Below are 16,762 nucleotides of genomic sequence, written 5' to 3'. Positions count from 1 at the left end.
TCGTTTTAATGAGAAAAACCACGTCGATCAATAACCTGTTATAGATGTTTAGATACTTTTACAACGCATATCCCATGGAATTAACCTGTTTCGTGGAATTAAATGGCAAACAGCGTGCTCCAGAAATTCCCAATTACAAGTCAATAAATACACCAGTGTCTTTCTAATCGCTCGTCTTTCTGTTCCCCGTAATTAGCCAGTCGTCGTTCTCGCTGCTGGTGAAATTTCCCTCGAGCGGTGCCTGTGTTCCCTTTGACACGTCGCGAACTTCGATAGCTGAATAGACAGTAACCAGATCCGAATTCAATTACCCATGGGACAATGACGAAAATCTTTTTAATTCTAGCTGCTTATAGACTGAACTATCGCTAACGTGTTTATGAGATTTTTCTGATTGGAACGAGACCAGATATAGTTTGATTCACATTCAGATATATTGGGCTGGCAACTAAGTGATTGCGGATTTTGTCATTACCACCTAATGACGAAATCCGCATTCACTTAGTTGCCAAAGGGTCCTCCAACAGGATCAACCGTTTAGCTGTACTTGTTAGGACTTTGCAGCTTACGAATTGCCAAACACTCGACGTACACGCGCACTTGCAATTCTCTGGCATCCTCAACGACTATACTGTGTGTCTTACGCACTTACAGCACACTCAGGAACGTAGGAATTGCGCAAGATGTACACACGTGCATACATATGTACATAGTCGCCGTTATATTTTCCCAATGCACGTGTATAGTCTGTACCGTTCAAAATTTACACCCGTTATATTGTTGTGTCTTTGCGAAATCATCGTATCGAGGAGCAGCATGGAATTCAAAGAGTTGGCAAACCGCTCGAACAAGGAGAAGACGAGAGTTCATTTATTTGTACGCGTAGAAACAGTGAAAGCGCAGCTACGTGGCTGGCAGAGACACACCGGCCGTTTCATCTTCTTCCCAAGCTCCCAGCCGTTTCTTTGTGCGTTCGAATTTCCAGCTACCGTTTCTTAGATGCAATTTACCAGCAGTTACGTAATTCACACGAACGAACTCGCGTTCCTTTTTCTTCGCCTCTCTGATTCGTAAGAAGATCGTCAAGACACGCTAAACAAATCGATTCGAAAAAAACGTAAGAGCATGAAACTTGTCAAAAAAAAAAGTCGCAGCGAGAAAGCACAGTATTTGTTGGATGTAACACAATGGGCGATAAACGTGGGAACAACAAATGCTACGAGCGGACAAGCTGCGTTTTTTCTTGTAATCTGATCCGAGTCTCGTCGGTGGAAAAAAGCGCGGGAACTGGCGAACGACGATTAGTTGCTATTGACGAATCCCGCATTTCCTTAGTTGCCAATCGAAAAAATTCGTATTTTCATGAACTTTGCCAAATGGATAATAGATTAAAAAAAAAATGATAAGGAAGGAGCTCTTCTATGTTATACAGGGTGTCTTCATTTTAAATGATCAAACGTTATACGCAAACATAGGTCTACAAACGCTTTGTAAAAATAATTATGACAAAAATATACCTACAGACGAACGTTATCGTGGCAGACGTATCGATACGTAAAATTCTCAAGTACCATTCAAGTAATTCATAGAAATTCATCTACGTTATACGGGGTGTCTCAATTTTAAACGATCGAGCTTCGTTCCATGAAGTTTATTCTACGGAAAGAAATTAAAAAAAAAAATGTTACACGCAAACGCCGGTTGATAAAAATGCAAACGCTTTATAAAAAAGTTAGAACAAAAATATACGTACAGACGAACGTCATGGAAGATGGACACATTGTTTGACCCGCAAGATCGCGTGGAGCGATAAACGCGATAGCGCGTCGTACGAACGAGAAATTCGAGACAAGAACCGGCACGAAAGATTCACGTTGCGTTCGGTGATTCTGCGAAGGAAACGAGCATGAAATTCGGAGAAACTCGATCTTTCAACCATACGTTCGAAAGCGGCAGACACTTCAAAATATAAAGTCTCAACTCGAAGCCACCAGTTTTTATGCTTCTCGCCTAACTTTAATACAAAGCTTTCGCACAACCTACGTTCATTTCTTTCCTCCTTTCACATTCTTTTTAACATTTTTTCTAACGCTTTTTTCTCTCGTCTCCGGTGAAGTCTCGTCGTTCGAAACTGAGACACCCAACAGTTACGTACATCGCTTAGGCACATCGATCATTATCGTATATCGTTAGAAACGATACTTATACGAAATACATCCTGCATCGCTATCCTTTCATAGTCGTCATTGTTAAGGAAATTCGAGGATTTGGGAATACAAATTATTGACTATATTTCCCACACAACAGTTATACATCTATATTACTCTCTGAAGAACGTCTTGCACGCACGCTGGTCGCCAACCGACTATCCTAGATTCTTCTAACATCTGGCAACAGTCTTTTGTCTCCACTAAGACCTTGACGCCCTCTAACCCTTACACACACACTCTCATGTACAGTGTAAATGTATCACTTCCCTAACAGTCATCAACATCAAATAGTCTTAACTAGAACGTGAATCGGTCGTACAAACTTTACACATGTTTGCTTGTCGAAGAAGCAAGACAATGTGCGGCGTTCTCAGCAAGTTCAGAAAGTATCCAGAAAAAGGAGTTTGGTAGAAGGAGACGACGGGGCATTGTTCCCGCCAGCGCCGGTTCATATTTCCGCAGGTGGCCGGCTGCCAAGAGTGCATCCGCGCTTTGCCTGTTATTACGCTCAACTATTCGAATTTTAACGACGCTGCTCGTTTGCCAGCGGCCAAGCATAACGGACGTATCTGCGAACGATTAGATAAGGAGACAAATCGAGAATATCCGTGAGGGGAGGGGGCCCGGGGACGTTGCTTGGTCAACGTAACTCGCACGCCATAGTATAATTCGGCCGACGTTATCGTCCTTGCTACATCAGAACGCGCTCAATGCAACAAACGTTGCCTACAATGCACGTGGCCGACTTGGATTTATCGACGTGCCAGAAATTGTGTTTCTCTCGGTTTCGTCCTTTGGATACCTTCGCGGCCACGCCCCTGCCAACGTCCGAGATTACATTCATCCTTCGTGTTTCATTCGTACACGGACGAGCAGTTTGTGGCTCGATGGAACTCGCCGCGAATTCCCTCCAACGAGACGAACACTGCCACTGCTAAATTGATATTGTCGTAAGGAATATGAAGTAAGGTGGAAGCGCCAGGCAGCGAGATTTTCATCTACAACAATGACTCCTATTAACCCTCGACTGTCGACAGCTTGTTTTGTAATGCTCCTAACACGACTGAGTACTGGCTCAACTGTGGCTATGATACTGACCTACAGTTGGCCACAAGACGTTTCCAACACTGTACACTTTTAGCAATTCTTAGCTTTAGATTTTCGAATTTCATTTGGAACGTGCGAGGACAGCAGTAAATGCGTGTTACATCGCTGTCACATTGTGCTGTGTAGATAACTGTGTAGATAAATGGAGGGAAAATTATTATTTATGTTTATATTGTTATCGTTATTGTATAGTGTTATTTATTGTAAATGGACGAAGACAGAGGTGTATTAGGTTATGTAACGCTACTATGCAGATAAGCTTTCCGGTTATTATTTATCTAAGTCTGAAAGAAAGTCGTAAACGTTTCACACTCTAATTATATGACACTAATTATGGGCATGAAATTAAGCAACAATTAAATTGTGCACATAAAGTACTGAAACTAATAACGATGATTCATAGATTAATATTTGATATTTAGTTGGGTTTCCTGTATGTTCAACATGAAACAAACGTTCTGGGGAAATAATTTTTTTTTAAATAATCAACACTGATTTGTTTTCATTCTTTTACCAAACGTTCCTTGTCATTTCTCACGAGCTGACTTTTTCTTCTCCTAATAAAATATTGGTAATTTATTTGTACTTCAAAATTTGTGTATATCAACCTCGTTCGCTCATTCTGAGCACATTGGTAACGCAATTAATGCGCACTTGTGATTCAACGTGCGTACAAACATGTACAAACATCGAGATTATTTAATGGAAGGATGAATTAAAAAATTGCTGAATGTGTATCTTGCGTTCGAAAGATATTCCGACATAAAATTCGCAGTTTCTCGGTGTTCCTTTTAATATTTAGACGACGATAGATAACAATTCAAAAGATTTTTTCTACCATCGTTTAGATACTGCGGCGCATCACGATGTAACAGATTTTTCTTGATTCTTGTACATTTGTCAGAAATATAAAACTTGGCAATTAAAATTGTGTAGTGTGCTTCGTGACCGACTGTAGGTATTGGCAACTAAGTGATTGCGGCTTTTGTCATTAGGTGGTATGGAAAAATCCGCAATCACTTAGTTGCCAACCTAACATTTATATACTGTGTTTGCGTTTCGAAAAGTTCCATAAATAAGGATAGTATTACATTTTAAGAATCACATTAATAAAATGATTTTGCACACCTGTTACGTTAATAAAATAAGACGTGTTCAGAGCGAAAACTACCCTTTTCGACTATGTAGCATATTTCTACAAAGAAAGCAGCATGCAAAAGATTTATCATAGAAACTTAAGGTCAATGTTGGACAGGTAAATTTCCAGCCAAATGTTAGCGAACGTATGTTCGTTCGAAACACCGCGAATCATCGCGTAACGATGTGATTCTCAAAATGTTACGAGTCTCGCAGCATCGCGTGCTCAATCCGCCGCGCAACCAACAACGGGATATTCTGTAATTGACATCTTGTCGGCCATAAACAGGAAGGTTTCGCTTTAATTGTTATCCAATTTTCGAACAGAACGCAATTATTCACGGAGAAATTTCAAGCAGTCTGGCCATCGTTTAAAATACCGAACGTTTTAAAATCCGAATAAATCCTTCGAAATATACGGCGTTCTCTCACGGACGCGTCTAAGTAGTTGCAGCATGTGCGGTTTCAGACAGGCGCTGCCGTAAAATCCAGCTAAACGTTAAATTACTTTTAGCAGTTTATCGTTGATTTACGCGGCCGGTTCCCTGCGAAACAGTCGCAAGAAAAATAAGCGTCGTCTTTTTGATTAACGTAACAACCACAGAGCCTAACAAGTAGTTCTTCGCGTCGCTCTCCTCTCTGTTGTTAAACAAGAGTCCATTTCAGAAAACGAGGAAGGGCGGAAAGGAATTTTCAGCTGTAGCTGTGTGCAAAGAACAGGAAAAAAAACCATTTCATTTTTTCGTCTGCTTTTCTTCTTTCCCCCTTTCTTTTTTTTTTTTTTTTTTTCTTTTAAACGAGCCTGGCGTCACGAAGCACCGAAACGGTGTCAGCAGCGTGCGTAACAATACGTCTGTGCGATGGCTGGCCCAGATTAACGCGGACGTAGCCAATTCTTGATATCTTGGAGATAACAGTTATGAAATGTTTCTGGCGATTACACGCGACCGATGGATTTATATTTAGTACGTATTGTCGCATTTAGTCGATTGTAGACACGAAAACCACGAAAACGGTTGCTGCGAAAAAGCAACCTTTCAGACTTGTTTCCCGAGTCGTGAATTTTTCAAATTAAAACATTTTATTTTGCACTGAAAATATCTATTGGGTTGGCAACTAAGTGGTTGCGGATTTTGACATTAGTTTCTATTGACAAAGCCCGCAACCACTTAGTTGTCAGTCGATTTTAGACATGAAAACCACGAAAACGGTTGCTGCGAAAAAGCAACCTTTCAGACTTGTTTCCCCAGTCGTGAATTTTTCTAATTATAAACATTCTATTTTACACTGAAAGTATCTATTGGCTTGGCAACTAAGTGACTGCGGATTTTGACATTAGTTTCTATTGACAAACCCCGCAATCACTTAGTTTCCAATACTTCCATATAGAGCGCCACGGCGTGTAGTTAGGATTTAGTTTATGATGATACAGATGGAATAAATCGCGGAGATTCTTATGTTAAATAGCGCTTAAGCGATGCCACGAGTATTCCGAATATCAAAGTAAAGTGCTGCTGTTATATCCGGAAGCAATGTGGTTAACGTGTTTCACAGTGACAGATACATAGAGAAAGAGAATGTTGGTGTATGGAGGTTGGTAAATCGTGGCACAACTGACTGCCGGATGATTGCATGGAAAAGAAATCGGTAAAATATATACAGAGTAGTCTAAGGACAAAGAAAACACGCAAATTGCTCGCTAAAATGCTATTCACTGTATGAGAAAGCAGTTCGCATAAGAACCGAATGCTTTCAAAGGGGACATAGTCTGACCTACTTAATTTTTTTTTGTAGATCACCAGGTATAGGTCGTAGCAAGGCGACATACGTTTCTTTGTACAAATATATCATCGTCGACGTACATCTTGAACAAATATATTGTTTGCTTCTTGGGAATAGTAGCTTTCTCTAAAACTGACACGTGACACGTACAAATACGATCATTTTTCCGATGAATTTCCACCATGCTGGTGCAAAATGGAAAAGTCTGCGATGCATTTGGACTATCGTACACTTAAGATCTTCTAATAATCAGATTAAATTCTGAAAATGATTTCAAATGAGAGCAGCTATTTCCCGCTCCTAAAGAACTTGATGCTCGGTCCCTTGCAGTGTTGTCTACGAGAAGACTTCGTTTGTGTGAAAAAGCTGTTGGTTTAGCAGATGTTGGAACTCTAATCTGACAAATTCGATGTGTGAGTATTGGGATATGTATAATTTCGTGTGCTGGACTAGATTGGCCGCGTAGTAGTGACACGCGTATGTGAATACGACTGTGCGGAAGTACGTGTGTGCGCGGCGTCTCGAAAAACGGTCGAATGTAACTGATCCGTTGGCAGTGCTATATGGAAGATGGCGAGACAAAGAGAGCGCTGAGACGCGTGCAAATGTATCGACGAATATCCTGGGAATCGTTTATTAAATAAACCTGAAACTATTTTAACATGAATCCTAAGTGTAGCCTTAGTGTTCCTTAGCTTTTATTTCGGCGATTAAGATTCACAATTTTCGACAGTGGGACACAGAAAGACACAGGTCTTTGTCTCCCATATGTCAAATTTGACCAGTCAAAGTTGTAATATCTGCTGAACTAATACATTTTTCACATAAATAGCTTAATATCTTTTTCCAGGGGTCGATCGTTGCATTTAAAGCTACATACCGTGTATCACCTTCACATGACGTCTACCTAACCACATACAAAAAAAAAGAGACTAATTACGCCAGATTAGCGTAGCCCCTAATTCATACAGTAGATAGTTTCCCAGTAATTTACATGTTTTGTCTATAACCGAACGCTCTGTACATAGCATAAAAATTTGTTTGTTACTGACCTGCTTCCCAAGGGAAATCATTTTGAATGTCATGAACATGTTCGCTGTACGAATATCGCGTACATGTTACTTGTTTGAAAAATCAGCTTAGACATTTGTGTCACAAAATCACAGTAATATATCGTTGGTTTCTGTCCCCTAAGAAAATCATAGAATTGCATTATAAATTATTTACGTGCTACTGTGTTAACTATGTATGTACGCACGTAAATATTTTACAAACTACGATACATCGACGCACTGTTAAGCTACCGGAAAATACCAAGAAAAGGGAGGAACGCGTGTGCACAATTTTGAAATTTTTCACTCGTCAAATTTTGTTTCGTTTCTAAGGGTTTCGTCTAAAATCTATTGGGATGGCAACTAAGCGAGTTGCCAAGAAGAACGCCATATAAGACCCACTTTAAATCGTAGAATATAAAATACGCTGTACTATAATGACAAAATATAACACTGTGTGTGTATGTGTGTGTGTGTGAAAGAGAGGAGGGCGAGAATCTTAGATTATCCGTGTAGTTATTGTAAATTTGTAGTTGCCAGGTAAATATATTCTCAAGAATATATTTCAGCTTGTGCAGCTTGTGCATGCTGCTATCTGGAAATTGAGCTTTGAACATCTTGTTCCTTCCATTGCTCGTTTATCGGTGTATTAATCTTTCGCTGGGCAGAAAATTTTTGAAAATGCGAAAGCAAGTAAATAGAGCCGAAATTTACATATTGTGGAATAAGATTGGCGAGAAGGCAGAAATCAAAAACTGATGTGTGGTTTTTAAGTAAACCGAGAACAAAGTAGCGAAAAAGGTGAAATGAGTTTATTATTTAACGAGTAAGATGGCTCCTCTGTAGATAATCTGATTAATATCATATAATATACGTAACAATTATTAGTTTCCAGATAAAATTCTAAGACAGTAGTAGCAGTATGCAATTATCGTCGTATTCATTTTGCCAAATGCTTCGACAACTTTGTTCGTCGAACTGGTAATTCGTACATACGCGAAAAATGTTAGCCGAATTTACGAACGAGATGTCTCGTAACAGATAACAGTAAATAGAAGCTGTTTCTTCACACAAGCTAAATATTTCGCTTTAGCCAAGTCAGGATAATCCACTCCGAAGACATTTTTCTGGATCGAGGACCTCGAAACGAGAACTTTTCCCTAACAGGAGTCATAAATACTTGGAGAAGTCCAAAAATAAACTGGCCATTAGAGGAGTCCCTGCATCGTTTTATCCTCTCTGCCTATTGATCGGCCGTTTCCTACTATTTTTGACGTAATATTTGAGGGATGGGTCTGTCGAACCATTGCCAAGCAAACACGCGCGAAACACGACCTGCTATTTCCACTATTACACGCGTGGTATGAAATTTGTCGTTGAAACTGCAGGATCTTACTGATCGAAACGTGGACTGTTTCTTAGCGATCACGATATTTGTTAAATCAGATGCTACTCGCCTGGCGTCATTGGCAAAATTGTAAATTTCACTTTTTTAATCTCACCACACCTGACGAGATTATTAATATTTACTTCGCACAACAATCTTTTAGATTCGATACCAGAGATCTAGACAATAAGGAAATAACCAGTTATTTCGCAAATCGTCAAAATCGTTGCCAAAGGGTGAAAATTTGCCACGGCAACTAAGTGATTGCGGATTTTGCCATTGTCACCTAATGACAAGATCCGCAATTACATATTGATGATGTTACACGACGCAAGTAACTATACAAGAACCGGTATAAACAGAGCTGGGGTAGCAGGTAAAATGGTGCATAAAATAGAAGAGTACTGTGGATTTTTTATAACGCCACGTTACCTTAGCTCGTTACGTAACGAATATTTATACATCGTTGGTAGTTGAACGTTGGATACTGCGTGGTGCAACGATCACCCTTTGTGAATCTCACTGCTCGTTCTATTTCTACGCTACGAGAGTCGCAACTCATTCATCCCTATCGAGTCTTTCATATATCCCACGCACAAGTAAATATACGATGCGCGCTCTATTCATCGCGAACAATCGCCAAGTTCATTGTTACCTGACCTGAGAGGAAGAAAGATTTATTTACCTTAGCGTCCCGGCTCTTCATCTCCTGCCTCCTGGGCACCATGTTCTCCCCGTCGGCGTACACGAGATTCCTGATGAATCCGTTGAACCTCGGCTCGAAAATCACACTGGGCAGCGCCAGCAACGTCAGTTTGCTGTTGTACCAGCTGGGCATGCCGCCCACGTAAACGTCAGAGTTGCCAGCCAGTTTGCCGAACTCGAACTCCTTGCCGCGGGACGTGGAGACCGCGCTAACTCCGTCCACGGTCAATGTGGTGTTTTCGTTGCACCTGGTGATCTGCACCTTGTGCCAGTGACCGTCGCCCAGGTCGTGGCCGACGGTGACGATCTGTGCACCGCCCCCGAGATTGTATCTCAGCCTGAGCGCGCTCTCCACAAGTTTCACCTCGAAGAAGTCGTAAGTGCCGCCGTCGTCGGTGTACAGCAACAGACCGTTGCCTTGCTCGGTCTTGAACTCGAACTCTAGCGTGCCGTTCAGACCGGCGTTCCATTTTCTGAACTGAGCGTAACTGGTGGCCGAGCCCTCCAGCACGAAGGACGTGGCTACCTGGCCGAGCAACACCACCAGGAACGGCATCAGCGCGCCTGTGTTGCTGGTCACGAGCGAGGAATGCATAGTTGCAGGTCGTAGCTGTGGCGGATCGCACTGCTAAATCCTGTTCATCAGATTGTTCAACAGCACGTGTTGTTTCACTCGTACGTCAAGGACACTTGGCTGGAACTTTGACAGTCGATTAGTCTGCTCTTCTTCCCTTCGTCACATTACACCGGATAAATGCCCGCAGAGGATGATCAACAGCGGCGGCTTGACACTCGGCTACGAGCTGATCCAGCGAGCCTGATAGCTTGGATCGGTGGACGTGCAGCGTTTGATCAGCGTAGCTACTTTGTGTACTCGTTCGCTAGCCACGTTGTACCGGCTGCAGTCGCACGTGAGCACGCACGCGCGGACGGCCTCGGCTGCGTGCGTGGGTGGCGGATATGGAAAGAGAGAGTGACTGTGCACACGTCCGTGCGGAATCGCTTGGCGAGTCTTTCTCCTAGACGCTCGTTTGTTTAGCACCCTTCGCTAGGACGTGTCCCCGCGTCCGCTTTGTCCGTCTTTTATGGGATCGCGCGGCCGACGACGAGCGATTATCGACGAGCCGGAACAAACAGCAGAGATGGCGAAAGGAAATTGCCGATCAAACGAAAATCCTACGTTCCGACAAGTTCGTGAGAGAACAAGTGGAACTCTTTGAAAATTGTCGCGGTAGTTGGCCAGGCAAGTTGCTAGAGAAACGAAATGCAGCACGTTCGATTCGCTGTGCTTGGCAAACGGCAGTGCAACTGGATATGTATTCGATGTTAACGGTCTTTTACTTTGCCGATCGCAGAGTGAAATCGGACGAATGAAGAGTAGCCGACCACACGAAACACGCTTCGAACACGCTTACTACCCGATTCTTCTCTTAACGCGCGTACACACGTTCGAGCTACACTTGGATCCCCTGTAACGAACCGGATGCTGCTTTATGAGAGTATCACTTCACAATCACGTTATGCACAATTTGATTCTGACGAATCTTCTGCGGCCTCTCGTACGTGTGCAAATCGACACTAGATTGCGCTTAATGAATTCACTTTCCAGTAATCAGATGAGCGAAAGCTCGTTAGCGAGATTTTCATCTAGCGAATCGATGTGCAGTCGGTATTTTCTCACCGAGATCATGTTCACGCTGGATATAGAACTCCGCAAGTTATTGCCAGCTTGGACGATTTCCTTTTGAGATCCTTCGTTGTATCCGCTAATTATCTCGAAAGAAACGCGATAACGTCAAGGCTAAACGGTTGTTACACCAGTTGGACGATTCTTTTCTAATTCGATACTTCTCCGAGAGCTGCTCGAATCCGATGAGAAGCTTTAATTATTTCCGTCATCGTGTCAGCGTTTCCTTCTTTTTGTTTGCCTCGTCTAGTAGCGTTTCAGCCCGAGGAAAGAATTTTAATTCCAAGATAATTAACGCGACATTCGCTCGCGGGTTTGTTATTCTATCGTCGCCTCGCATCAAGGGACTCTAGCAGCGACCTAACCTAAGGCACCTCGAGGCGCCTCGTACCACGTCGCTGACACACTTTCTCCGTCTGTGCTCTCGACAGAGTCTCTTCAAGTAGCCCTCAACCTGCACTTGGTCGATTGCTGGTGTCGCCTCTCTTTCTTCTGCCACGATCGCCCTGCTATGGCGATGTCGAGTGAGTCGCAGCAATTAGTCGAGTTTGCTCAGGGTCACGAGAGATCGCACGATCGAAAGGGAATCATTCGACCTCGAAGCAACGACACCCGAGATTCCTCGAGATACCGTGCTACTTGGATACGTAGCACGACCTCGACCTCCTAACACACGTTAACACGACCACTTTCACCACGCACCCTACGCAGCATCAACAGCCAACATGTCACGACCATTGGAAAACCTCGCACACGCTCCGATTACGCGCACAACTCTCTGTGCCGCTCACTCGTCACGCAGCTCGCATCGCTCGTACAACCGTGCGCTGTTTAACGTTGTCTGTCCTCCGCACGAAGAAAACACACGGACTCGGAAAGGATCTCGCTGGAACGTAACGAGCACCGCCACGATCCACCGCACTATGGCGCGAGTACTTTGGCCAGCGCCGAAAACCGTGCGTTGCCTCGTACGTTGCCTGCTGTTTCCACTCTGCAGACAGGTTACTCCACGTCGTCGTCCATCCAGCGTACGTTTATTTCGCGATCGATCCGGCTCTCGTGGCTCGGCGTACGCCCCATTTTTCTCATCCAACCCTGCCGAGTTCTACCGCCAGCCACACACACTGCACCTGAACGAGAGCGGCAGCTCTCTGTACAACCGCGCGCACGACTACTATCGTTGGCCTAGCGTTGGTCGAGCGTGGGCCTGATGATACGTTTGGTCAGATATGTACGTGGTAAGAGCGTGAGCGCCGATTGCGGAGGTGGATCAACCCTCTCGACGGCTCCCGGCTTGATACTGGCCTAGCGAGAGGAGAACGCTCGGTCGAGACGGTCGGTCGGTTGGCCGACGACGTTGGTGCGACGCCCCCGGCACGACGCCGACGCCTCGCGCCGTTTCCACGCGCAAGCGCCCGCTTAGACGCGCAACGAACAAACGCAGCGCCGAGGACGACGAGCATCGTGAAAGCTGTAAGGCTTCAGGTTGGAAAAGGACGCTACTACGTTTTCGAAGATGCGGTGGAGAGGATTCGCCGTCGTGTAGTCTCTCTCTTCAGGCTGATACGCCAAGTAGATGGTTCATCCGTGTGGTGGTGGTGTATAGCAGCGAGATTACTCACGGCTACCTTGGAGCGGCGCGGAAAAACGCTGGCGACGAGATGCTCCCGTTGAAAAATTGCTGGGTGCAAGCAATGATCGGCAAGCGTTTGTTGCCTTGCGGATCCACTGAGCCGCTTTTCTACCTTACGACGGGTCAATGATTGCTTGCTTCCCTGTACGACCCACTACTTTTGTTTGCCATAGCATTCGCGCGATTAATTTATTTATTGATTTAGCATCGACAGTTTGCATATTCGAAATATTTGATGAACGTTTGTAACGTTGACAATGGGATTTCAGTTGTGTCTGTCGTAATAACATTTCCAGATGCTTGTATTTTATCATGATTTTATTCGGATAATCAGGCTTCTGAAATTATGATAAAATACGTTTTAAGGGTCTATCGGTGTTCGTGAATCAAAACAGAATCGCAGGATGCGTTTTGATGATGCGATGCCGCGCGTACATTTAGATTTAATTAATTAGTTAATCGATTGAAAGTTTAATTAAATCTCACGATATTCGAGGATTTACGTCCTCGTAGTGTTCGTGTTAAAATTTCGAAAACGGATGAATTTATGGTGAAGTTGGAAGGATAATACGAGACCTGGGTGAAACAGGACCCGGACGATCGAAACTCCATTGCAATTAGGAATCTCGGATTATGAGAAAAGCTGTTTGATAACGTGAGATTATAAGAATGTATTAGTGGTTTACTTTTGTGCACCCGTACCTCATATATTGGACAATCGTCGCTTACATCAATATGTTGGAATCGTCGCTTAACCCTTTTGCAATGATGAAACTGTATTTATTCACCACAGACAGAAGGATTAAAAAAGCGACAGAAGAATACACATACACGAATGCAAACACTCTATGATAGTAGTGGCATCAATGAAATATCCACCGCATAATTTGCACGTCAGCTGATCGTTGAGTTTGGACAACCTTAAGCGATGCCCTCCACTCTGGCCTGACATCGTGGTAAATGACGCGAAAACTGTTCGTTTTATCTAATAATCGCCATTCGATTAAAGAAGGCAGGAAAGTTGGGTGAAAACTCGAGGTGAAATTTCACGAATTCTCATAATGAGAACATTTATTAAAAAACTGACTCAAATCCGTTAAAAAACAAATCCCTTCGAAAACACAGAGCGTTCTCTGATTCTACGATTTTTCGAAATTTGAGTCAATCTAATCCATTGTAAAATATGCCACAGTACCAGGAAAAACTCCGAGGACGGCCTAAAAAATGTATTATTCTGATATTTTCAAATAAGGAAAATAGTATGTACAAGATGTAATACGTACAATAATTGTCAGTGGCAGCCATGACCGAAATCGAATCGTCCTTGAAGCGAGAAATAGTTGAATAGTTATGGCCTTATAGAACCATTGGAGATCGGCTGAAAGAAATGGCGGATATTAAATTTTACGATGAACTGTTCCAATAGAGAACATTTGTTCGTAAAATGGTGTGAGAGAAAAACAATGTCGCGTAACTACGATGAATCATTGAACGCAATCGAACGAGCTTGCATTAGCGTGACATAAGCCCCATACTCAAATTTTAAAACGCGTAATGACTATTTGAAACACTCGAAACTGGGTTAAAAGCACCTTTTTAACGTGCATAACATTTTTAGAGTGAAAATGGGATCTGTAAAAAATGATGACCGTAAATAATAACAGTTACATGGGAGTTTCGCTGTTATTCAATTCACGTCTTTCCATTTCCACGTATATTTAAGTAAATAAAATAGAACGAGCCATAAAATAGACCGGGAAATTTGAAAATGTCACCTAAGTCCTTTCAACTACATTTAAATTACATTTGATAATCTCTTTCATTAATTACGATCGAGCGATTAGGACGTGGAGAATTTAGTACAGGAAGTGTAATTGTAAAATATATGAAACTGATTATTATTTGCTGCGATACTCGTAACGAGATGGAGCAGGTAAATAATTGGAAAAAAGAAATATCTCTCTTGGTAGATGGTAGACAAAATTATTTGCAAGCCCTGAGCTTTCTCGAAGTAATAAAAATACCGGATTATTGCGCGAACAATGTGAGAATAAGTTTACGTAAGTCGTTGCTGCAGCGTCGTGTACAATACGTATAAAGAATTCCAAATTTCTGAGCGCGTCTCCGGTGAACCTTAAGACCTGCTCTCGTTTTATCGCGTCTGCTGTGTGTTCTAAACATCTCGTGTATTGATATCGAGTGTGTCTCGAATTCCAGCGTTTGCTACAAAAAATCTTGCAACCCTGAATATAAAACTGGAACACAGGAAAACAAGTGGTTCGTAAATGCGAGATCGACGATGCAAGCATTCCAAGGCCATCCAAAGATACGTAGATGTTCGTCCTTTTAGAACAATATCGCAGAAACAATTAGAACGATTCCACTATTCCATCGCTGTATAAGACAATTGGATTTGTCATTCAACGAAATGGAATATAATTCTACCACTTCCGGTCAGATTAGAAATTTACAGGACCCTAACGTTTGCGCTTAGCACAAACGCTTACAGGACTTTCGCTTCAGGCACGAGATCAAACGAAACGTATTGGCAACAAAGTGATTGCGGATTTGTCAGTACCAGCTGATGGGAAAATCCGCAATCACTTAGTTGCCAACCCAACAGATCCCGCGAAGCAACGATGGGCAAATAAACATTTTCTCCTTAATAAATCCGGGACAGGGAATATTTAATCGACCTGTCGGCCATCCCCGCTCATAAATCAGCCTATTACGAATCGAGGAGACCAATAAACCGGTAGCAAGGGTTTCGCTGGGCGATCGATTCATCGGACAAATGCGCGAATTCAATTAATTGCCGTGAGGCAAGCAGCGAGATAAACGACGACGAATCCGCGTAGAGAGGCGCCGGTGAAAACCACCGAGCCTCCACAATGCGCTGAAACGAAGTGGAAAAGCGCGGCGGGGGTTGCAGCGTGAGGCGCGAGACGACGCTACGACGATGGAAGAGGGCGAGAGGATGAGAACGAGAGGGTGGAACGAGCAACGTGGACCAAGTGTCCGAATAAGAGTGGGTAGACAGAGGGGAAAAGGGCGCACAGTCGGCGTACAAAGGCGGTTGCAGGCGAATAGAAGGACGGTAGGTGTCTGGCAAAAGGTGGAAACACCGACGGGCCAACCAGCAGCAGCAACACAGCGACGAGGCAATGCTGAGAAAGCATGGCACAAGCCCGTGAAAGGCAGCGATCCGCGAGAACGATACAACACGAACATCCAAGATGGCTAACGTCTTTCTTCTCCTTCTTCTTCCCCTGCGCTTCGTCTTGCCTCGCGCCCCTTTCCCTCTTCGGTCTTTTATGGCCGAGGGAGGAGCGGATCGACGCTGAAGAGAGGATTGAGTGTCGAGCGGAGTGTATTTGCCGAGATATCGTTGACGCTGGTCGTCGAGGATCAAGTGTCAATTAGAGGACTTTCACGTTAATTAGGAGAGGCGTCGCGTCGCGGCATCGTTTGACAGATCTGCTGGTTTTCCGCGCAACAAAGGACTTTTTCATCGACGTCCACAGGTAAGGTGAGATTTGTGGGATGATTGTGAAAGAAGAGGGAGGGCTGTGCTGTTTGGAAACGGTGGTTCGTGTGCTGGTGTCGTATGAAATACCATGGAAATAGCAATAATCGTTTGGAGCATGTTACTTGAGATTATGCGCGTGATACGAGACAAATTCCCGTACAACATGATTCCCCATAACGCGAATTCATATAGCGCGTAACGTATTAAGCCGCGTTACACGGCAGTCTGCTGTGAACTATCGAAGCTTAACGTTCTATCGAATTAAGCGTGAAACGTAACGGCATAGTTGCTCCTCCACTTTTCACCTGCGTTTATGCGAAACGTCTTTCTTTTATTTTACGACACGTTTACTCGCCAACGGTATTAAACGGTTCGCTAAAACGTGCTACAAATTATTAATAATTCCGCGCGAACTCTAAAGGCTGCTCCGTAAACAGCTGTCTCTCGATTCTCCGTGCAGTTTCAGCCGAGCTTCTCCCAATAGACTAACCAGCATCAACTATCTTCAGCGGCTTTCAACTATCTTCAACGGA

At 43.5% G+C, this 16,762-nt stretch overlaps 1 protein-coding gene across 11 annotated transcripts in view; it reads right to left on the bottom strand.

The window, feature by feature from the left end:
* The window catches only part of LOC126874906 (neurexin-1), a 598,322-nt gene extending 585,897 nt beyond the window's left edge, over positions 1–12,425 (bottom strand). For 6 of the 11 annotated variants that reach the window (XM_050637403.1, XM_050637407.1, XM_050637404.1 and 3 more), the window contains exon 1: positions 9,361–12,421. In XM_050637403.1, coding sequence (XP_050493360.1) covers positions 9,361–9,975 — 615 coding nt within the window. In that variant the 5' untranslated portion in view covers positions 9,976–12,421. Of the gene's footprint in view, positions 1–9,360 lie in introns of all 11 variants that reach the window. The other 5 variants (XM_050637400.1, XM_050637401.1, XM_050637405.1 and 2 more) reach the window with 3 other exon arrangements.
* Between the last annotated feature and the right edge of the window lie 4,337 nt (positions 12,426–16,762).

Source organism: Bombus huntii, chromosome 17, assembly GCF_024542735.1.
Source record: "Bombus huntii isolate Logan2020A chromosome 17, iyBomHunt1.1, whole genome shotgun sequence".
NCBI lineage: Eukaryota > Metazoa > Arthropoda > Insecta > Hymenoptera > Apidae > Bombus > Bombus huntii.
This window is presented reverse-complemented; position numbering and strand designations above follow the sequence as displayed.